The sequence below is a fragment of the Dermacentor albipictus genome, chromosome 1, assembly GCF_038994185.2.
Source record: "Dermacentor albipictus isolate Rhodes 1998 colony chromosome 1, USDA_Dalb.pri_finalv2, whole genome shotgun sequence".
Taxonomy (NCBI): Eukaryota; Metazoa; Arthropoda; class Arachnida; order Ixodida; family Ixodidae; genus Dermacentor; species Dermacentor albipictus.
This window is the reverse complement of record NC_091821.1, coordinates 76,207,003-76,228,248: the sequence shown is the minus strand read 5'-3', so window position 1 is coordinate 76,228,248 and position 21,246 is coordinate 76,207,003. Positions and strand designations below refer to the sequence as shown.

Here is a 21,246-nt window from a genome sequence, read left to right as displayed (position 1 = left end):
TGCAATCTTTCGCGCGACCGCACGCGTGCGGTGCGGCTTGCGGCGATGGGCGGCTCGAGCGTAAACAGGCCCAGAGAGGAAATGCGGACAAGACAGATAGCGATTATCGTTGTGTGGCAAGGTACGACCCAAAGGGTGTAATTCTGTTTCAGAGTGTATCGCTTCGGAGCTACCTTACGCTGAAGAAGCACCAAGGAAACTTTCACTAAGGGCCCCTCAGTACATAAGGAAGCTTTCGGAGTGACATAAGGTGGCCTCACCGCAATGAAGGCCTCCTTATTGAGGTAAGGAAGGTTTCATTGTTTGGCCCTCAATCTCAACTCCCGTCAACATCTGTCGGCACGGCCCGCGCAGGGGCTGCGGGTTTGTGGCGGGACAGCTGACGACAAAGCCACAGCGAGTGAACCTCGAGCGAATGCCGGCGGCAGTCGTGAGACGAGCGCTACCACGGCCGCACGTCTGCACTTGGTTCCGCCAGTTCCAGCACGCCCTGCAAAACATTCATGGGTGCATACCACCTACGAGCGCTGCATGAATTTCTCGCGTACTCTTTGTGGCAACTGATTGCTGCACCTTGAGGGAAGCGGAAAATAACCCCAGTCATTGCACTCTGTTGACCGGTGCCCGTCTGTATACCAGGTAACGCAATTCTCCCTCCCTCCCTCCCTCCCTCCCTCCCTCCCTCCCTCCCTCCCTCCCTCCTCTCTCTCTCTCTCTCTCTCTCTCTCTCTCTCTCTCTCTCTCATCCTGCCATTTATACAGCGGCCTGATTCTGCCCGATGTATTTTCGACCACATGAAAATGACACGCTGTAAATCATTATACTTTCGCTCAAGGAATGAACAGATGCGTTATTCCTGGATGCGAATTCGCGCGGGCGCCACGTCGGTACCGCTCTTTTTTTTCAACACATTACTTGCGACTGAGACAAGCACATGAGTAGGGTATATAGCCTGCCGCCAATAGACGAATCGAACTGCTAAGTGTTCTTGTAGACCAGACTTTATAGAGTGGCAACTAGACTTCCGAACAGCATTTCTGGTTGGCAATACCACGCTTGGCCAACTTGTTAGTCCGTAGATGAAAAAATGTGTTTGTCTAAGAAGCTTAGTTGAAGATTCAAATACTTCAAAGCGTTATCAACCAGTGATTCGTGGGCTAACATCATCATCATCATCAGCCTGGTTACGCCCACTGCAGGGCAAAGGCCTCTCCCATATTTCTCCAGCAACCCCGGTCATGTACTAATTGTGGCCATGCCGTCCCTGCAAATTTCTTAATCTCATCCGCCCACCTAACTTTCTGCCGTCCCCTGCTACGCTTCCCTTCCCTTGGAATCCAGTCCGTAACCCTTAATGACCATCGGTTATCTTCCCTCCTCATTACATGTCCTGCCCATGCCCATTTCTTTTTCTTGATTTCAACTAAGATGTCATTAACTCGCGTTTGTTCCCTCACCCAATCTGCTCTTTTCTTATCCCTTAACGTTACACCTATCATTCTTCTTTCCATAGCTCGTTGCGTCGTCCTCAATTTGAGTAGAGCCCTTTTCGTAAGCCTCCAGGTTTCTGCCCCGTAGGTGAGTACTGGTAAGACACAGCTATTAAACACTTTTCTTTTTAGGGATAATGGCAACCTGCTGTTCATAATCTGAGAATGCCTGCCAAACGCACCCCAGCCCATTCTTATTCTTCTGATTATTTCTGTCTCATGATCCGGCTCCGCAGTCACTACCTGCCCTAAGTAGATGTATTCCCTTACGACTTCCAGTGCCTCGCTGCCTATTGTAAACTGCTGTTCTCTTCCGAGACTGTTAAACATTACTTTAGTTTTCTGCAGATTAATTTTTAGACCCACTCTTCTGCTTTGCCTCTCCAGGTCAGTGAGCATGCATTGCAGTTGGTCCCCTGAGTTACTAAGCAAGGCAATATCATCAGCGAATCGCAAGTTACTAAGGTATTCTCCATTAACTTTTATCCCCATTTCTTCCCAATCCAGGTCTCTGAATACCTCCTGTAAACACGCTGTGAATAGCATTGGAGAGATCGTATCTCCCTGCCTGACGCCTTTCTTTATTGGGATTTTGTTGCTTTCTTTATGGAGGACTACGGTGGCTGTGGAGCCGCTATAGATATTTTTCAGTATTTTTACATATGGCTCGTCTACACCCTGATTCCGTAATGCCTCCATGACTGCTGAGGTTTCGACAGAATCAAATGCTTTCTCGTAATCAATGAAAGCTATATATAAGGGTTGGTTGTATTCCGCACATTTCTCTATCACCTGATTGATAGTGTGAATGTGATCTATTGTTGAGTAGCCTTTACGGAATCCTGCCTGGTCCTTTGCTTGACAGAAGTCTAAGGTGTTCCTGATTCTATTTGCGATTACCTTAGTAAATAGTTTGTAGGCAACGGACAGTAAGCTGATCGGTCTATAATTTTTCAAGTCTTTGGCGTCCCCTTTCTTATGGATTAGGATTATGTTAGCGTTTTTCCAAGATTCCGGTACGCTCGACGTTATGAGGCATTGCGTATACAGGGTGGCCAGTTTCTCTAGAACAATCTGCCCACCATCCTTCAGTAAATCTGCTGTTACTTGATCCTCCCCAGCTGCCTTCCCCCTTTGCATATCTCCCAAGGCTTTCTTTACTTCTTCCGGCGTTACCTGTGGGATTTCGAATTCCTCTAGACTATTTTCTCTTCCATTATCCTCGTGGGTGCCACTGGTACTGTATAAACCTCTATAGAACTCCTCAGCCACTTGTACTATCTCATCCATATTAGTAATGATATTGCCGGCTTTGTCTCTTAACGCATACATCTGATTCTTGCCAATTCCTAGTTCCTTCTTCACTGTTTTTAGGCTTCCTCCGTTCCTGAGAGCATGTTCAATTCTATCCATATTATACTTCCTTATGTCCAGGCGCTCAAAACAATTCCGGCAGATTTCTAAAATCTTGACTTCCTGGATTAGGCTATGCCGTGGGAAATGTCCGAACTTATTATAAGATCAACAACGTTCCTGAGAATTCTTAAAACATTAAAATGTCAAGACTGTTCATTAAGCGTATGTCTAGTTTTGCTAAAAACAGGTCACTTAGGAACGGTGCCAAGCTAGGTTCGGTACAAACACCTTGTATTCGCATAAACACGTCACCGTTCCACTCAATGTACGATGATGTAAAGTAAAACGTGAGCATTTCGAAAAACCCGGCCACAGTCAAACGTGTTCCGTTTTGAAATGCCACTGCCCCTTTAGCAATAACGGCCCCAATACAAATGCAAGAAAAAAAATTCTTTAAAATCCGTTAATGATGTATACCAGCACTGCGCTTTAGGCGCGAACTTCTTGATTTTATTTTATGATAACAAACGTTACCGCGAAATTAACGAAAATAGAGTTTTGAAATGAGCTTTTATCAGTTCAAACTAATTTAATGATTGTCTTTACTGTCCCTTTGTGTGAGGAGATTATTGACTTTCACGATTTGACCTAAAGTAGCACACGTTTGTGACATACGCAAGGTGTCAAAAGGTAGCATTTTTTATTCCGGAAAATTGCCTTTAGGTACATCTAGTAACAATAAAAAAATGTATAGCACTAATTAATGTTGCGCCTGTAATTGCATCTAGGTATTCGAAAGTAGTTGCGTGCTATAAAACGATGACCCACTCAGGTGAACATGCCTCGAAGGTGCTGTTATCGTTGTAATCTCGCATAAGATCACTATAACTGTTGCAAGCTCAGCCCCACGACTCCATGCAGTACGTTAAAAATGAAAGCGACGTAAAGGATACGTAACACATTGGCAGTAAAATAACCACAAGCTTGTTATAATGTACAGCAGCCCAGAGAGGGATTCAGAACAAACTGCGCATTCATTTGATCAGGCCAGTTAATGTTGCCGTCTGTAACTACATTGAGGTAATGCAAAAGGATAGACAGTTGGGCGAGTTGGTACGGTAACATGATTTTGGCTTCTAGCGCGAAGTGAAACACGGACACAGAAAGGTGTCCGTGTTTCACTTCGCGCTCGTAGCGCTCGTCCTGTCTGCTCCTTTCTGTGTCCGTGTTTCACTTCGCGCTAGAAGCCAAAATACATTGAGGTATTCGAAGAAAAGTATATGGTATAGTTTACCGTGGTGTACACCGATGCTTAGCACTCGGGCTGAGGATGCTGTTTCATTTACAGTAGTAGCTTTTGTAAAAAATTAAAAGCTGTACATCAACTAGATGGCATAGTCCCTGTGTCCGTCAGTATATAAATCTGTACTTCAACATTGACCTGGGTTTGTATCTCGGCTTGAACGATTGTTCAGACGGAGACTATTTTCGCTGCTTGTGTGTCGTCTTCACCCTCCTCTGCGCAGTTGCTTGCCGAGCTTCATGACTTGAAATGCGAAGTAGTTTCTTCGCTTCATAAACCATTGGGATGGTCATCGCGTTTCACGCAAAATTTACAAGTTACGCTACTTGCAGTTTACTGCGGACAATTTGCAATGTGCGTTGTGGGCACACACCTCTAAAAAAAGGCCATCTTGTCGGGCTCGGGATCTCGCCTTGAGCTGTTGACGTTTTATGTCATGGTAGGTAAGCTCGGCTTCCCGCCGCTTGGAACCGCCATCTTGGAAGAACAATGCACTACCAACATGATGATGATGATGATGATTTCCTTCACATGGCACATACCCACCTCGGGAGACTGGCCAAGGAGCGAGTGGTACAATTAAAGCAAAATAATACGACGAAATAAAAGGCAAATAATATGAGTTAATAATACAAATCAAAGAGCAATTGTACCGGATTTATTAAAGGCGGTCGAAATAAAGTCAGAATTTCCCATGAGAGATTTGTAGTAAATGAGGAGGATAATATTAAATTATCGCACCAGTCTTTTTGCATCGATAATGAAATTGCATATGACAAGGCAAACGTCCCTGTAGGTGAAGTCCAGAGCCGAAGTGCCGACAGAAAGGATGTTTCGGGAAGTCAATGGCAGTCCGAGTAGGTGAAACGGAGCCTCGAGAAGTCTTTTTCCTTGTAGCGAGAATTCGATGACAGGACAAGAAGAAATGACCAGTTGTCTCCGGTTCATTAAAGAAGTGGCAGAGAGAGGACTACGTCAGACTAGCCCTGTGCAAGTAAAATTTTAATTGTGGAATGCGGCATCGCAGTCTTGTAAATTAACCTCATATTGACGTGATGGAATCCACTGATAGTCCCACGGGAACTGCAGGTGCTGGAAGTCCGATTTCGACAGCAGTGCAAGTTTTGTAGCCTTTTGATTAAGACAGAATTTTCTGTATCTTGCTGAAGTGACGTACGCCGTAACCGGCAAAACGGAAACTACCGGGTCATCCAGGGAAGCTTTGGCAAAAGAGTCTGCCATTTCGTTTAACTTTATTCCAAAGTGACCCGGTACCCAGATTAAGTTTACTACCTGTAAATCTTGAGGAACTAAACAATCAAATGTAAGCAATATTTTCTAGTCTGTTGTCTCAGTGTGCGCTGAGCACACGAATAGCGAGTCTGTTAAAATAACGGAAGCCGACTCATTTGATGGCAACTTACACAGGGCTAGAATGATGGGCATTAATTCGGCCTGAAAAATGTGCGTAAAATCAGGGAGACTAACCAAGGTGCGGAGTGAATATGCCCATTCCTGCTCTCTCGTCACACACGGACGCATCAGTAGCAATTATGTATTTAGTCTGGAGATACTTTGCGTTTTCCTGATAGAAGACCACATAAATAGGTCTTGCGCAACATATTAGCATTCTTCAGATAAATATTGTGTAACTTAATGTTGAGATTTGGGGAAGATATAACCTGTGGGACACTGCTACCTGTATCTATGTCTAATGTTCTTAATTGTGCTTGCACAAAAAGGACTTGGGGTGAGTTTAATCTTTAGCATTCACCCTAAAAAAATTCGTTTGATTCACTAATGGGGTTGGCCTCCTTGGCCTTTTCTTCCTCGACCGTAGATGGCAGATGGAGATTTAATTGATCAAAAGTGGCCGAACAATAGGCGTGCATGAAGCCAACGTGTCGACAAGCGGGATCGGAACGTTATTCCTTGTCAAAACGTTAGCATCTGTTCTTCGACCACTGTTGATCGGTTGCTTGAAGCAGTATAAACGATGGACAATTTATGTATTATGATATCAGCTCTATATCATGGAGAAATGACATCGATGAAGATGGTCATGAATACTTCACGAAATGTTCAATACCCTCCAAACCCCACCCTCCACCAGAAGAAGATAAGCGTGGTATTGATATACATGACCGATTGTCATAATGACTATTATGCAGCAAGCAGTTTTGACGGGACCTATGAAGGTGGTAGAATAATCTTGCGTATCGAAGATGAATCACGCGCCCTAGCTCCCATGAATATATTTCCTTCCAAAGAATGTACGTACACGCCACCAATGTAATAGGCTTCGCTCCGATTGCCGTAAATGATCGCTGGTAGTGCATGACCGTGTGATAAGCGCGAGAGCTAACTCCCGTCACACTTGTCCAGAATGCTCTTGACGAGTGTGATGGGGTTGCTTTCACTCGGGCTGTTTGAAAGACTTCCAATCTGCTAGTGCTCTCCTCGGTTTATTGCTGCACTACTGGGGGATGGCGGCGGGGGCGACAGCCGGCGCGTCTCCAGCGCGCTCCACTACTCCGTCCTGGCCGGCCACATCGGCGGCATAGCTGGAAGCCGCGTTGCCGCCCGGATCGGCCACGCCCGAGGCGGCTTCTTCGCGGCCATAGAACTTGGACGGCTCCTTCCTGGCGTATGCAACGGCTGCCTCACCGTAGTCATACTGCGGGTAGCGCGCGTTCCAGGACTGCTGCATATGGCCGCCGTAGTCCGACTGCCACGAGCCCCACTGCTTGGCGTTTCGCCTGGGTGCCGGCAGTGCGGCGGCGGAGCGTCGCTGCTTCTGATAGCCTTGGCGCTGGTAGCCAGTCCGGTAGTCGTACCCACCGGCCGCGTACTCCTGTTCCGGCTCCCTCTGACCTTCGTCGACCTTGAAGCGCTCCGCCGAAGCGGCGGCGTCCGACTCCAGCGGAGACGCGTAGGGTGCCTGGTAGGAGTCCGAGCGCCGGCCCACCTCAGCCGACTCGCGCACGGCTCGCCGGCGGTAGTTGTCCCAGCCGACCTCTGTGTCCGCCGAGTAGTCGCCGTTCGGGTAGTAGTAGCGCGGGTTGTCCAGGCGCCTCCGACGCCTGTGGGCGTTCCGGCGCAGCCTGCTGCGCGGCACCGGGCCGTAGCCGCCCGCCGGCTGCACAGCCGCGTACTCCTGGCGGCTGGCCGGCGCCAGCGCCGAGTTGACGCTCAGCGGCACGCCAACGGATCCGGCCACGACGACGGTCCTTGACGCGGGCTGGGCCTGTGGGTTGTCTGCAAGGGGGAAGGAGCAGTATCAGCGGCGCGCCGCCCAAGTCGACCACATTTCCTACCTGCGGCATCCTGATCCTCTGCTCCGACAGCCGTAGGGGCGGCGCCCAGCCCGGTGACCGCTACGATCAAGAAAATCCACATAGCTACCATTCGAATGTGAGCCATGGCGTTTCTCCTCTTTCTTGTCGTGGCGCGAGGTGACTGCAGGCGCCAGTCGCACGTTACGCCACGTGCATGGAAGCTCAGAAAAGAAAAGGACGTCTTGGAAATGAACTCGACATCAGTGTGGTTAGATTTTGCACCAAATATCCGTGTTTTTTTTGTATGAAGGGTATTTTCTTTCACGAAAAAAAGAAAGAAAGAAAGAAAGTTCAATATGAGGAAAGGTGGAGAAGCGTATCCTTGGCCTGATACTCGGCAGGGGGCAAAAAGATAGAGCGGTTTAAAAGAGGACAGTAGAAGAGAAGGAAGAATTATGGCCGATCTCCCACTGTGGGTATACGTCACGACTAGAGACGTAATATTTCGTAAACTTTTGAGAGGCGGGAAAAAAACTGGTTTCGTTCATCTTCTTTCTTTAGAAAAATACGAAAAATTGAAATAAAGACGATTGTGGACAGAGCTATGAAAAATCGGAACACATTTATTTTTCTAACACTGAAAAGAATATAATTGTTACATTATTGCGTCAGAAGAGTCCCAGCATATCTTCCGGGCTCAAAGTCTAGGCACGAGTTCACGTCAAGGCATTGATTTCACATCAAAGCGTCATAAACGACATTTGTATCAGTCTGTGTCCGATTCATTTCCGCTCGACGCGTCAACGCTTCGCTGTGCAGCGGACGAAGCCTTCCGGACATTGAGGTTCGAGTGCACGTACACAAGTTCTTGCACGCGGCCCCCTGCGAGCCTGTTGCGTAGCTTGGCGTGCACATTTCCAAACTCGGACCAGTTTCTTCCACATGCCGCAGAAGAAGGGGGAATCTACAGTACGCGACAGGCGAGGGGTCTCGAGGGTTGGCTGAAGCAAAGCCCTCGCCGCCACGTGGGTGGATCCAGGCGCTTCGCAGACTCCCGAACTCCTTCTTTTGACCAAACTTTTAGATGCGTCGAAAGGAGCCGCATCGCAACAGAATTCCGCGGGGGAAGCTCTATTTTCTTTCACGTTTTCCAATTTTATCCTGGTTGAAAAAAACGAAAATATATTTTTTCCCCGAAATTTTTAATGTTTTCTTCGACCGCTTACATCTCTAGTCACGACCGCTCAGGTCAGCAACAACTACTTCAATATCACAGTAAACTAACCACCACCCGCTGTTCGATACCGTAGATGCGCAGTATCGTGGACAAGTGCCCAAGAACAAAGCTATATGTATACGCAAGCTATTAAAAACGCGAAATACACGAGCTATCTACTAGAACTGCAGAAGCGCGTCACCAGTGTCACCAGTGTCACGTGGCCGCCCAGGTACCGATTTCCAAGTCATCAATTTGGAGGATTCTAAATGACGGCCTTTCACCCGTACCACCTGAACCAGCAACAATGCTTAGAAGATAAGGACCTGTAGAATCATCTAGATTTCTCGAATTGGGTCTTCACAAAAGCCGATGAGTCACCGGAACTTTTGAGCAACATCATGTGTTGCTCAAAAGGTCATCAAAAGGTCAACATCATGTGTTGCTTCTTCCTCGTTCTTATTAAGCTTGGCTGAGCAATTTCGGACAAGTTTGGCTGAAGCTTTTCACCTCGTAGCGCATTCTGAGCCACGGCAATATGTTTTATAGGAAGCTTCCATGCCGGCACATTTAAACTCCTACCGTGATCTGAAGTTGCCACTTCCCGGCCACTGTAGCTTATGCAACCGTCATATTACGGTTGCGTAATCAACCACTTGCGGCGAATTAACGCTACGCGCGAAGGCGAGCTTTCCGATTCTTTTTCTTTCCCCCAGACGACCGGTGCCGACGCTGCAGCGGATGCGCGGACATGAGTGCCATCTGGTGGTGCTTCAAGGTGGCTTCCTTCGCTTTCCTCCTCAGGCTACCGCTGCACCCTCCTCCTACGCTTTCTTCCTCGCTCTGATCCTCCATTTCATCCCCCACTGCACTCCGCGTTCGCGCTTTCATTTTTCGCTGTGCTATTTCGCCAGGTTCGCCTTGCGCATCTCACTGGTCGTGGAGTGCTCACAGGATACCGCGCTATACGGATTGCAGGGTCCCAGCTCTAGGTACTGGCAGGAACTGGGCAGGCACTAGATGTTCAACGTGCTCCCTGGTGAAAGACGACATGTAGGCACTCGTCGCGGCTAGCCACTGCAGCCGGGGCGTCATCTGCAGGAGCTTGGTCAAATGCCACTCCTGTATCTGCGTGCACCTGAGGCAGATGTCGGTGAGGCGGAGCGTGCGTTTATTACTCAGGAGGCGCTAGAGCGTTTCGAAAGCCTGCCCATCGGACGCCGTGTGGCCCACAAACAGATACCGGAGGTTGGCACCCTGAAGGAGCACAATCTTCACGTCCCGCTTGCGGACCGAGATCCGTTCGATATCCAGGAGGACAAGGTTGGCGATCAGCGACCTGATCTTGGTATAGCCAATGTCAAGAACTGGTCAGCAGCATTCGAGTACCAGGCCGCGCAGCGAATCAAACTGGTCCAGTGAAGCCAGGTCGAAACGCGACAGGAAGATAGAATTCACGAGGTGAAAGAATCGCAGGCAGTTGACCGCCAACGGTGCGGTTTTGTCTTGGAAGAAGACGTTGTAATATAGGCAAGACCTCTTCAATGAGAGGTGTGCGAGCCTTGTTGTTAGGTCCGATACAAACAGGGTCCGATCCAGCATGGCGTCAGTTAGCTGCAGGACCTGCGGAACGTGAGGAGAGGATTTTCTTACCGCGAAGCTGTTCATCGGGGACCGCAACCGCTCGCAAACGTGAAACGGTGAATGTGCGAGGTCGGGTGTGTGGGTCATGTATGGTCATAACTGCAAGTGTGGAAAGTATGTGCACAACGTAGAGTGGAAGAGGGTGTGGAGGGTGTTGTATTTCTTCCTCGTTCCTATTAAGCTTGGCCGAGCAACTTCGGACAAGTTTGACTGACGCTTTTTACCTCGTAACGCATTCCGAGCCACGGTAATGTTTTATAGAAAGCTTGCATGATAGCACGTTTAAACTCCTAATTTAAAGAGCTTAGCGTATCAAAACTTATTCGTTTGGTAATTCATTTTAAAAAGCTTAAGGCCGTGGCGTGGATAATGCAGATACCGTGTTTTTCAACGGCCGAAGACTTTTGGAGAGTTTCGAGATATCACGTGAAACCGCTAAACAGCTCCTTCTGAACTTCCACAATGCTGTGTTAATTTCAGTTTCTAAATCATCTCTAAATCCGGCTATGTCTACCGCACATTTCCTGACTTTAACCGCGCTGATGATTTAGCAATCACAGACGCCCTATGCGATTCTTTTCATGAGTTTGAACTATAGTACCACTAGTGATACTAATACCTTGACAAGTTTCTTCGACGATCTTGTCAGTAAGTGCGTCAACCTTTTTATTCGTTTAAAAACAAAGAAAACAAACATTGAAATTCGTTAGATGACTAGGGACCTTTTGCACTTATCACGTCGTGTGGCCAGATTACGTTGATCGAAACGCTCTCGTGACTCAACAAAACTCATGCAATTCCATAGCGCTAAAAAGGAACTTTGTTCTAAAATGGTTGCTGCAAAAGAATTTTATTACAATGTAACCTTGCCGAAATTAATTCTGGCTAATTCCCGAAAATTTTGGAAAGCTATCCTACCACCTGGGTCATCCTCGGACACGTTATTAATTAACAATGTTGCAGTTTCTGATTCGCAGACAATAGCTTCTTTTAACACCTACTTCCACTCTGTCTTTACGACTGATGACTCTGTAACTCCTGTTTTTGATTCCGAGCCCTACCCCCCAATCGATGATATGTCACTGTCTACTGAGGGTGTACTTAACTTAATCCTAAACTTAGACACCAAGAAGTTGTGTGGTCCCGACGGTATCCAGACTGTTTTTCTCGTTCGATATTCTCCTTGGTGCAGCAGATATCTAACAATTATCTTTAGAAAATCTCTCTCAACCGCCACCGTTCCTTCCTCGTGGAAACTTGCTTCAATTTAGCCCTTATTTAAGTCGGATAATGTTCAATTGTTATCTAACTATAGGCCAATCTCCTTAACATCACACTCATGTAAATTACTCGAACACATTATCTTTAAACATATTATAGAATTTCTTGAAACTAACAAAATTTTATGCACTTTCCAGCGTGGTTTTAGCCATGGCTTTAGCATTATAACACAGATGACAGAATTCGTTCGTGACATCAGCAGCTCTTTAGACATAGGTGACCAGACTGATGCTGTTTCTATAGACTTTGCAGAGGCCTTCGACACTGTCTCACACCCTAAAGTTATGCACAAGCTGTTCACTATACTAAAAAATGCATCTTTGGTTGGCTGGATTTTGGACTTTCTTTCCCAGCGTTCGCAATATCTATGTTTCAACTCTACTAACTCACCCTTGATGCCTGATTAGGGTTTCCCCAAAGCTTAGTACTGGGTCCTCTTTTATTCCTGCTTCATATTAGTGGTCTCCTCCTACACACCTCAGTTAAAATACGCCTTTCTGCAGATGATTGCGTTTTATACTGTACAATTAAATCTCATACTGATCATGCTGTCCTCAACAATTACTTTGCTGACTTCTGTAACTGGTCCAAAGCATGGCAAATGAATATCAACTTTTCTAAAACTGTCTCCATGACCTTTACACGACGCTCATCCCATACCTTCTTTGCCTACGCCTTTAACAATATTACTCTAAATAGGGTACGTCTTCGAATTCAAATATTTAGGTATCCTACTAACAGACTATTTGTATTTTGACTATTTGTACTATTTGTCATGGTCGAAACACATTGATGTCACCTGCAACATGGCCCTTAAAAGACCAGGTTACTTACATCGTACGCTGCGTCTTGCACCTCAAGAAACTAAACTTCTCATTCGCCCCATCTTCGAATATGGCTGCCTTGCATAGAACCCACACAAACACTGTGACGTCAAAAAACTAGAATCAGTACAAAAAAGGCAGTGCGTATTGTTTGTAGGAGATATGACAAGGAATTTTCGCCGGCTAATTCTCTTCTCACAAGTGTGATCACAAGTCCACACCTTGTGATCTCACCCAGTGCCCCACACTCAATGACACAAATATAGAACTTTCAGCTACAGCAAATACATTGGGTGTTATCTTTCATGAATTGATGCTATGGGACCACCACACCGATTACTTAAGATATAAACTTAGTATGTTGCGCAGATACCAGAGGCTACTACCAATACCACAGAAACTTATGGTTTATAACGCACTATTTGCTTCTCACCTGCGCTATTGTAACCTCGTGTGGTCACATAGTACTGAGAAATCATTAGGTAATTTAGTTTCACTTCAAAAGAATGCCTTACGTGCTATTTCACACTTGCCTTACAATGCACGTACGTGTGATATATTCCGGAAGTTTAAAATTTTACGAATAGACCACCTTTACGAGTACCAACTTATGTGTTCTTTTAAACGTGACATGGTTAAGGGTACTAATGATATCATAAACGTCGCGAACTTGCAGCGGAATCCTTCTTTTCGCCTAAATCGATACACTGAACCCTCGGAAGTCCCACGCCCTCGGACAAACTATGGCTTTCAAGCACTCTCCTACTGTCTTCCCTCAACACTTAATACAATCTAAGTGATGTAAACATACGTCATATATCCAAGAATACATTACTGCAAAAAAATGTTTTGTTAATTTTAACTGTTTGTTTTGTCGCTTGAAGAGTATTTCTTTGCCATTTCAAAGTTGTCAATTTCTGGTTTTCTTGCATATATGTATGTGTACATGCATATATATATATATATATATATATATATATATATATATAATATATATATATATATATTAACTTTGCCACAAGTATGTACAACAAATATCTTGCCATGTTGCTGCCTGTTCACGGGGAGGTGGGACTAGTCAAGCTGCCGTTATGCAGCTTTTATCCTGCCATCCCCACCGCTTTGTATACATCAGTGTACTTATGTGGTAAATAAACTTCTTCTTCTTCTTTAAAAAAACCGTTTAATTAAATTAGCTAATTTTTGATTAACTAAATCGATAATGTGACAATGCAAAAGCTGTGGAGGACGTCGAAAAATCATTGATAACATTTAAAGAAACCGATCTTTTGCAATCAATTTCCATTAATCGACAACAAAAAAGCGAAAGCCCATGAAACAAATAAAAAATATCAGAGCCATCCCACTCTGAAAGTGGATGACCAGCGAAGCTTTATATAACTATACATAAAATTAAAAAACGAAACAACGCAAATATGCACGTTATGTTTATTTGTACTTACGTTTATCTCGTGACCACAGTAATTTTGGCTTTATGACCGCTATGACGGACGGCCATGAGCTCTGTGACGACGCTGGAGATGTCCTTAGCGAAAGTTAGATCTATGCACGACCGATGGCACGTCGTGGAGGAATTGGTCTTGGTGTAACATTGAAGGCCGAACGTTTCCCAGAGAAACGCCAAGGACCACTTTCCGTCGGGACTAGACACATCGACGTTAAAGTCATCCACAATGACGATGATATGGGGGTCCACCGGGAGGATCCACCCAAATGTGTCGATCATAAAGTCCTCAAGGTCCCTCTTTGACATTCCGGGATGAACGTGTACGTTGGCGAGAACGATGCCGTCCCCAGTCTGTACGGTGCACGCGTCGGCACATTCCACGGCAAGGCTCTCGCCCGTCGTCGGTAATGCGTACACACACTTTTAAGCAAAATTATACCCTTTTGCCACACAACGATAATCGTCATCTGTCTTGTCCACATTTCCTTTCTTTAACGCGGCGAGCCCGGTACTTTCCAGTAACGAACGGCATGCGCGTTATCAGCATGACATAGCATTCCCGACAGGAAAGTAACGAGCGCAGCGTTTTCAAGAAAGGAAATGTGGGCAAGACAGACGACGATTATCGTTGTGTGGCAAATATACACTCCAAAGGGTGTAAACTTTTCTTACAGTGAGCAAAGGCAAGGCGCAAAAGACCAGGACTGAAAAAGGACAAAAACGACAGAACCGGCGCCTTTTTTTTTCTGTCGTTTGTGTCCTTCTTCAGTCCTGGTCTTTTGCGCCTTGCCTTTACTCATTCAAGCATGAACCAACTAGCCCAAGTAAGAGTTTTACTTGAAAATATTTTTCCTTTGTTCGGCCTAATCATGCATAATCAGTGTGTACACGTCATATAAGATAGAGTTTTCGCGGTTTTCGTGACGTCGCGTGACAGACAGGCGAAGTGGAAGTGGCCCGAAAAAAAAATTGACCAATCGTGAAGTGCCATTGTGGGCGAGGAGTTACGGAGTCGCCATCTGTCGGAAGCACCTCCCTTGCGTAGCATGAGGGATCACGCGACGCGCTCCTCATAGGTTTCGCTTACGGCGCTCACTAAAAACAACACGCGGCAGCCCTCCTGGACATTTATGTAGGTACTCTCTAAACGAGGGAAGTTTTTGGCTGTCGATATAATAATCTTGGGCAAACTGAAAGCACAGAATCGTTTACAGACGCTCTCTCTTTACAGAATACGTACAGTGAACGCCATTGCGCGCGGTCGCCGCGATGGAGTCTCCCGAACCGGCTTCTTGCGTGAAAGGTAGGCAAACGCTGAGAGTAAACTATGAGAAATATGTTCTTGTAGTGGGCTGTCTGTATAACCAAATGGGGCATAACAGAATGAAGCCTCAATGCAGCGATCGCACGGGTTCGCGGCGACGGATTGCGCGTCTGCATGTATGTCCGCGCACAACGTTTTGCTTTCGCTGTGAGCGCGTTTTTGCACCGTGCCGTGAGCTTAAAGGGACCCTGAAACGATTTTGGCGATTTTCTACAAACGTACTGAGTCGTTAGAGTAGGTTCTTCTGATCATTAATTGATGCATCTAAGTGCTCTGCGTAAAGCGTGTAATTTATTATAAGGTTTTAAAAATACCCATCGCTACCGATCGCAGCGCACTGCTCGGCGGAATTTTAAGCCGCCCCTACCCATATGATGCAAATAACCCATATTACGTCACATGGGCGAGCTATCTGATTGGCTGACCAGGGCGCGTGGTTGATAATTTTTCCAACTTTATGGTGAACAAATGATGCTCGTAATAGTTGGAATGTTAGTTACTTTGTTTTTGTAAAAAGAAAATAACCCGAAGAGAATACACAAGAATAGTTTTTTAGTACACTTCAGCACTTCCGGCATACAGCAAGTGTCGTCTGCTTGTGTTACAACGTACTCCATTTTGACGAGAGCTCCGCGGTCAGAGTCGGTCTCAGTCTTTTCGCGAGCACTATGATTCGACTTTGTTGCTTTGTGGACTGCAAACCTAGCGACCTGCAAATCGCGAGTCCAGTATTAGGGCAAACGCAAGCGCAAGGGGACAGGGTCTGGCCGCTTGACTGTGCCGGGATGAGCCACGAGATGAGCAGAAGGGCAAATGTGAATGGTCTGCACGGTGCAGCCACCTGGTGGCACAGAGCTCAACCATACACAGTAGCAGCAACGAAGTGTATTCTTTGCTGCTGGTATGTATTTTTCGCAGGAGTGTAATCATCAACACGTTGATTTATAAATGTTTAAAATGCTTTACACTTGGTTAGAGCAATATTAGCGCTTTGTTTGACTGGTTAAGCGCTGCGCCAGCAAGTGTCTGGACCGTGCAGACCGATCAGGCTGCTCACGTACGTCTACGCTAAAGTTCCTTCATCAGCTTGAGTTTATGCCTCCAGTCATTTGCCGAAATGACCAGCTTGCCTGTTTTTAGCGGAGTACCGGACACGTTCGGCGCTACGACAGAATGCTCGCAACGCACGCTGCTTCGATAGCTCTCGGTCGACGGCCAAGCGGCTAGCGGAGAGGTCTCGCGCGGGAGGGGGCGCGCTCCTAAACAACCGGAAGTGAGCGATGTGACGTCGCATCGTGACGCTGAACCAGTGAAGGCGGAGCTTAGCGCCGCTCGCTCGGCGAGCGAGTTGAGGAGGAAAAGCATAGCTAGGGAGGAGGGTAACTTCTAATCGCTTGCAGCTCCATTAATACGTAACGCTTCACTTAAATTGTAGTGCGAATGTTCTACTTAAGCTGTACCCTACGCGCCTACAAAATTTGTCCGAACCGTTTCAGGGGCCCTTTAAGGCTGCAGCATATGAGCATATGACAGTACACTATAGCAACCATTGTTGCGTGGACGCTATCAGAACTGTTCAAAAATCATTTCGTTATAGAGACTTCAACGCTTACGGCGACTCTGATGTGCCGTCGCGACGATTCAATCTTTTTCTGTCTTCTAAATTCTTGGACATTTCAATATTATTTCTCAAGTTGCGGCGCACTGTATGTTTATCGGTCTTCTTATCGTGCGATTTCCCTCTGCTTCTTTTTCGCAATCCAGTTTATTAATGCATAACACAAACATGACCATACGTTATTTCTTTTTTTTTTAATGTGCGTCTTACCGCTCCTTTTCTGTTCCAGTAAACTTGCCAGTATCTAGCATCAACAAGTTCATAGACCAGGCCGTCATGACATTAGCCGGGCAGCGGGCGCGGGCGAGCGTCTCAGTACGCGTTTTGTGCTACTCACCGAACATCGCGCAGTCCCGGCGCCATAGCAGAAATTTTCCTCGCGTCTGTGCTTGCTGCATACCCGAGTTGTAGCCGATATGGCTGTCTGCCGGTTCTAAGTTTCGCCAGCCAAGCTTCACGCAGCTCCTTGCTCGTAGGACTTCGAACTTCGTTCCTACACGTCCCTACAATTCCTACAATTCAGATGTCCTACGAACTTCGTTCGTAGGACATCTGAATCATGTCGCAATGTATATGCGCCATTTTCGAGACAGATAGAACATACGCCGGACGTCTAGTTTCGGATATCCCACCACGAATGCCCCAAAAAAGGACCTTTTTCGGCATACATATGATTACTTGTCCTCCAATTGAGGCTTTGAGTTCCCTCGTAATAGAATTGCTCCTCGCATGTTCCAATTACAATCAGAAGCTATCGCGTCTACAGATGTAGTACTTGACGAGTTTTCTGACACAATTTACTTTGAAAACTTTAGTTAGTTCAATAAGCCACTTGCGCTTGGCGGAAGGCTATAGAGGAATGAGCAGTATGGTGCACTGTGCGTGTGCGCGCAACGTGTGCACAATGTATGCGTGCTTGACGAGTATAGGCGCTCTAGCTGCCCGTTGCAAGTCACACAGCATACGTGATGCGACCGTAACAGACATTATGGCAAACGCCGTGCAAAAGGCGCTGGCATATGCCCGTAAAATGTACGCAGAATGCCCCCATGATGTCGCTCGCAAACATGCACGGGATGTCTGCAGGATACAGGAAAATGCGGCCACGGCCATATGAGGTACGTCCGCAAGACGCATTCGACACATCGCTAAGATATTCATGTCCTGACAGCGGATGCCCATAGGACACAAATAGGACGATATTGTTGTCACTGGGATGTCCCTCGATGACCACGAACACTCGCCGTCACAACGCAGGCATCATGAAGAGCGGCTACCTCGGGGAGCGAAGAGTTCTGCCTTTCGCTTCGAGGAGCCTCCGAAACCTGATATTGCGCGACTTCCAACACTAGGCGCCCGAGAAGACAGCGCACATGAAGCGATCAGCCACCTTTGGTCCGCCCAAGATTTGCACCCACCGCAGATTACCTCCAATGTAGGGCGCGCTCATCAGCAATGCGCAGTCACGGCCTGGCTGACGCGCTCACTTTAGCTCTTAGAGCATGCTTTATCATGTTACCGCTTGCATCAAACCACCATCCTTCTCGGCTTACCCTCGCACCTACAGCATGTGGCGCGCGACAGAACCTTATCGTACTTGTACTTTATACGGAACTTCACGGCGACGGCGAAAATTAGCCTAGGGTCCATATCAGTGCTATCGCAATAAAAATAAAAATCTCATGGGGGGGGAAGTCAATATGCCCTCGCCACGTGATAAGCAAGCGGCAATGTCTAGCCGCTGTCAGGATTGGGGCTCAATCCCATCGATCGTGGTCCTTTGCCAAGATTGGAGTACGGCATGAATCCGAAGGTAGCTGGCCCATGCCGTCGTCCAACTTATTTCCGCTGAGGTCGTTGATGAAGTGAAGAACTGCTTCTCATCGAGAACGAGGAAAATGGGTTTATTTACAGAAATTAAATCAGTCTAACATGACTGCTTGAGAAAAAGAGTATCAGTCCAACATGACTGCATCAGAGAAGTGAATCAGTCTAACATGACTGCTCAAGAGAAGTGTCAGTCTAACATGACTGCTCAAGAGAAGTGTAACCAGCATTCGCACAACAGTTTTTATACACTCGGTCCGCCGGCCATACGAGGCGGCGACTATTCGTTTACTCATCGCCAACTTGCTGCCGCTCCGCGGAACAGTTTACGTACACAAAGGCACACACATCCCGATGCCCAAACGACGGCGTTGGAGGGGTGCCGTTCCGGGAAGTATCGGTGCCAATCGTGGGTAGCTCGTTGTCTTGCGTCACGCCGAGGCATGAGAAGCACCAAAATACGGCTTTCCCGCGGCAGCTTGCCCATGCGTGTCAGATCAGGTCCGCGTTGGGGAACTCCGGAACCATTGTTCACACACCGAACTCGTTCCGTCACAATGTCGATGGGGCTGGTGGAAGGAGGCGGTTTTCAGCACAAAGGCCGCTTCTTCGAACGCCTCCTAGCGGCAATGACGGAGAGGGGGAGATGCGCGTCGTGTCGCCCTGTCGTAACTGGGTGGCAATCTTGCCTTGCAGCTCGCCATTCTTAACAGCGCAAAGGCCGCTTCTTCGAACGCCTCCTAGCTGCAGCGACGGTGAGGGTGCGGAATGCGCGTCTTGCCCCTTTGTCGTAATTGGGTGGCAATTTTGCCTTGCAGCTCGCCATTCTTAACAGCGCCTCCACGGCCCGAAAAATCTCGACTGTCTAGCGCTGACAACCGCTAGGCAGGAAGAGAACGGCTGGTGGTCAGGGGGGGATTGATGTCTTGGCTCGCAGCGACCACTTGTGCATTGATGTCACCGCCCCAAAACATCCAACAAGGACAGGCAACTGCAAAATGAACCCCACAACACGGCTCTGCGCCGAGATGACGTGCATTGGCTCTCACTTTAGACTCGCTAGGCTTCAAAAAAACAACAACATAAGTGCAGAAACAAAAAAAAAAAATGCTGCATTTCGCTATGCCAATTTCTGAAGCAAATTCCTGCTGACAAATTCAGCAATCATGGAGGGAATTCTGCTAAATGAGAGGGCATCTTCTTCGCCTAAAAAAATTTAACACTAGTAACCCTAAAATTTAGGCGGGACTCTCAAACGCAGAATTCAAAGTAGCCTGCTCAAACCATCCGCATTGCTATGCAACTTTCCCTTCTTATATCTAACGGAGAAGTTGTACTCTTGGAGAGTGAGGCTCCATCGGAGCAAGCGGCCGTTTTTGTGTGACATTTGATTGAGCCACGTCAGTGGACAGTGGTCGGTCTCGAAGATGAACTTCGCTCCGTACAAGTAACATGACAACTTCTGGGCGGCCCAAACCAAACAAGCGCATTCCTTCTCTGAAGCGCTGTAGGCTTCCTCCCTTACATTTAGTTTACGGCTGGCATAGAGGATAGGGTGCTCCTCGTTATCGTCGCCGACCTGACTAAGTACCACGCCCATACCTTTGTCGCTTGCGTCGCATTGAACTATGAATTCCTTTGTGTAGTCTGGGCGAGAAACCAATAGCGTTTTCAAACTTTGGAAAGCGTTCTCTTTGTCCTTATCCCAGTGTACGTTACTCGGTGCTCCCTTTCGGAGGGCGTCTGTTAATGGACTTGCCAATTGCGAGTAATTCGGAATGTACCGTTGGTAGTACCCCACAAGTCCCAAAAATGAACGAAGGTCCGTTTTCGTGCGCGGCTGTGAAAATTCTCTAATCGTAGCTATTTTCAGCTCAGCCGGCCGTCTCATGTCCTGACCGACAACATGGCCCAGATAAGTAACCTGTGAACAACCAAACCTACACTTTTCCGCTTTCATCGTTAAGTCGACTTTAAAAGTACGAAGCCTCGCATTCTTGTCGTAATAGACTTTGGCGTTCTTTTGAGCTATTGCCATGTTCTTTCCGATTAGTTCTTGGGTTGCGCTTAGCCGTTCCAGTAAATTTAGCACGTATTCAACCACTGTTGGACTCTCCCCTCTTTCCTCCCACATCTCTCTTAACATTCTCAGTGGAGAACGGAGTGTCCTCCCATACACTAGTTCTGCTGGTGAGAACCCTGTCGCTTCATGTGGAACCGTTCGCAAAGCAAACAAAGTTGCCGGCAGACAGTTCTCCCAGTCCTCCTTGTGCTCGTAACAGAGCGCACGCAAAACTCGCTTAAGCACCGAATGCCACCTCTCTACACTGTTTGACTGAGGGTGATAGACAGAACTGTGTATTAACTTTACCCCGCAGCTTTGCAAGAATGTGGAAGTCAGTGCGCTCGTGAATACTGACCCTTGATCTGCCTAAATTTCGGCTGGAAACCCAACTCGTGCAAACACTGTCAAAAGCGCGTCTACTACTTCGGTGGAGCTGAGCTCTTTCAAAGGGATTGCTTCTGGAAACTTGGTAGCCGGACACAGCATGGTAAACAAGTACTTGTAGCCTGATTTTGTTTTTGGAAGAGGCCCTACCGTGTCTATTACAAGTC

General features: G+C 47.0%; 1 protein-coding gene across 1 annotated transcript; it reads right to left on the bottom strand.

Annotated features, from left to right (window-relative positions):
* Window positions 1-6,594: 6,594 nt before the first annotated feature.
* On the bottom strand, window positions 6,595-7,648 carry LOC139055253 (uncharacterized). The gene is made up of 2 exons (XM_070532739.1): window positions 7,468-7,648; window positions 6,595-7,408 (listed from the first exon to the last, which is right to left on the bottom strand). Exons 1-2 carry the CDS (start codon window positions 7,571-7,573, stop codon window positions 6,627-6,629), a joined length of 888 nt encoding a protein of 295 aa, XP_070388840.1. The 5' UTR covers window positions 7,574-7,648; the 3' UTR covers window positions 6,595-6,626.
* Window positions 7,649-21,246: the final 13,598 nt, after the last annotated feature.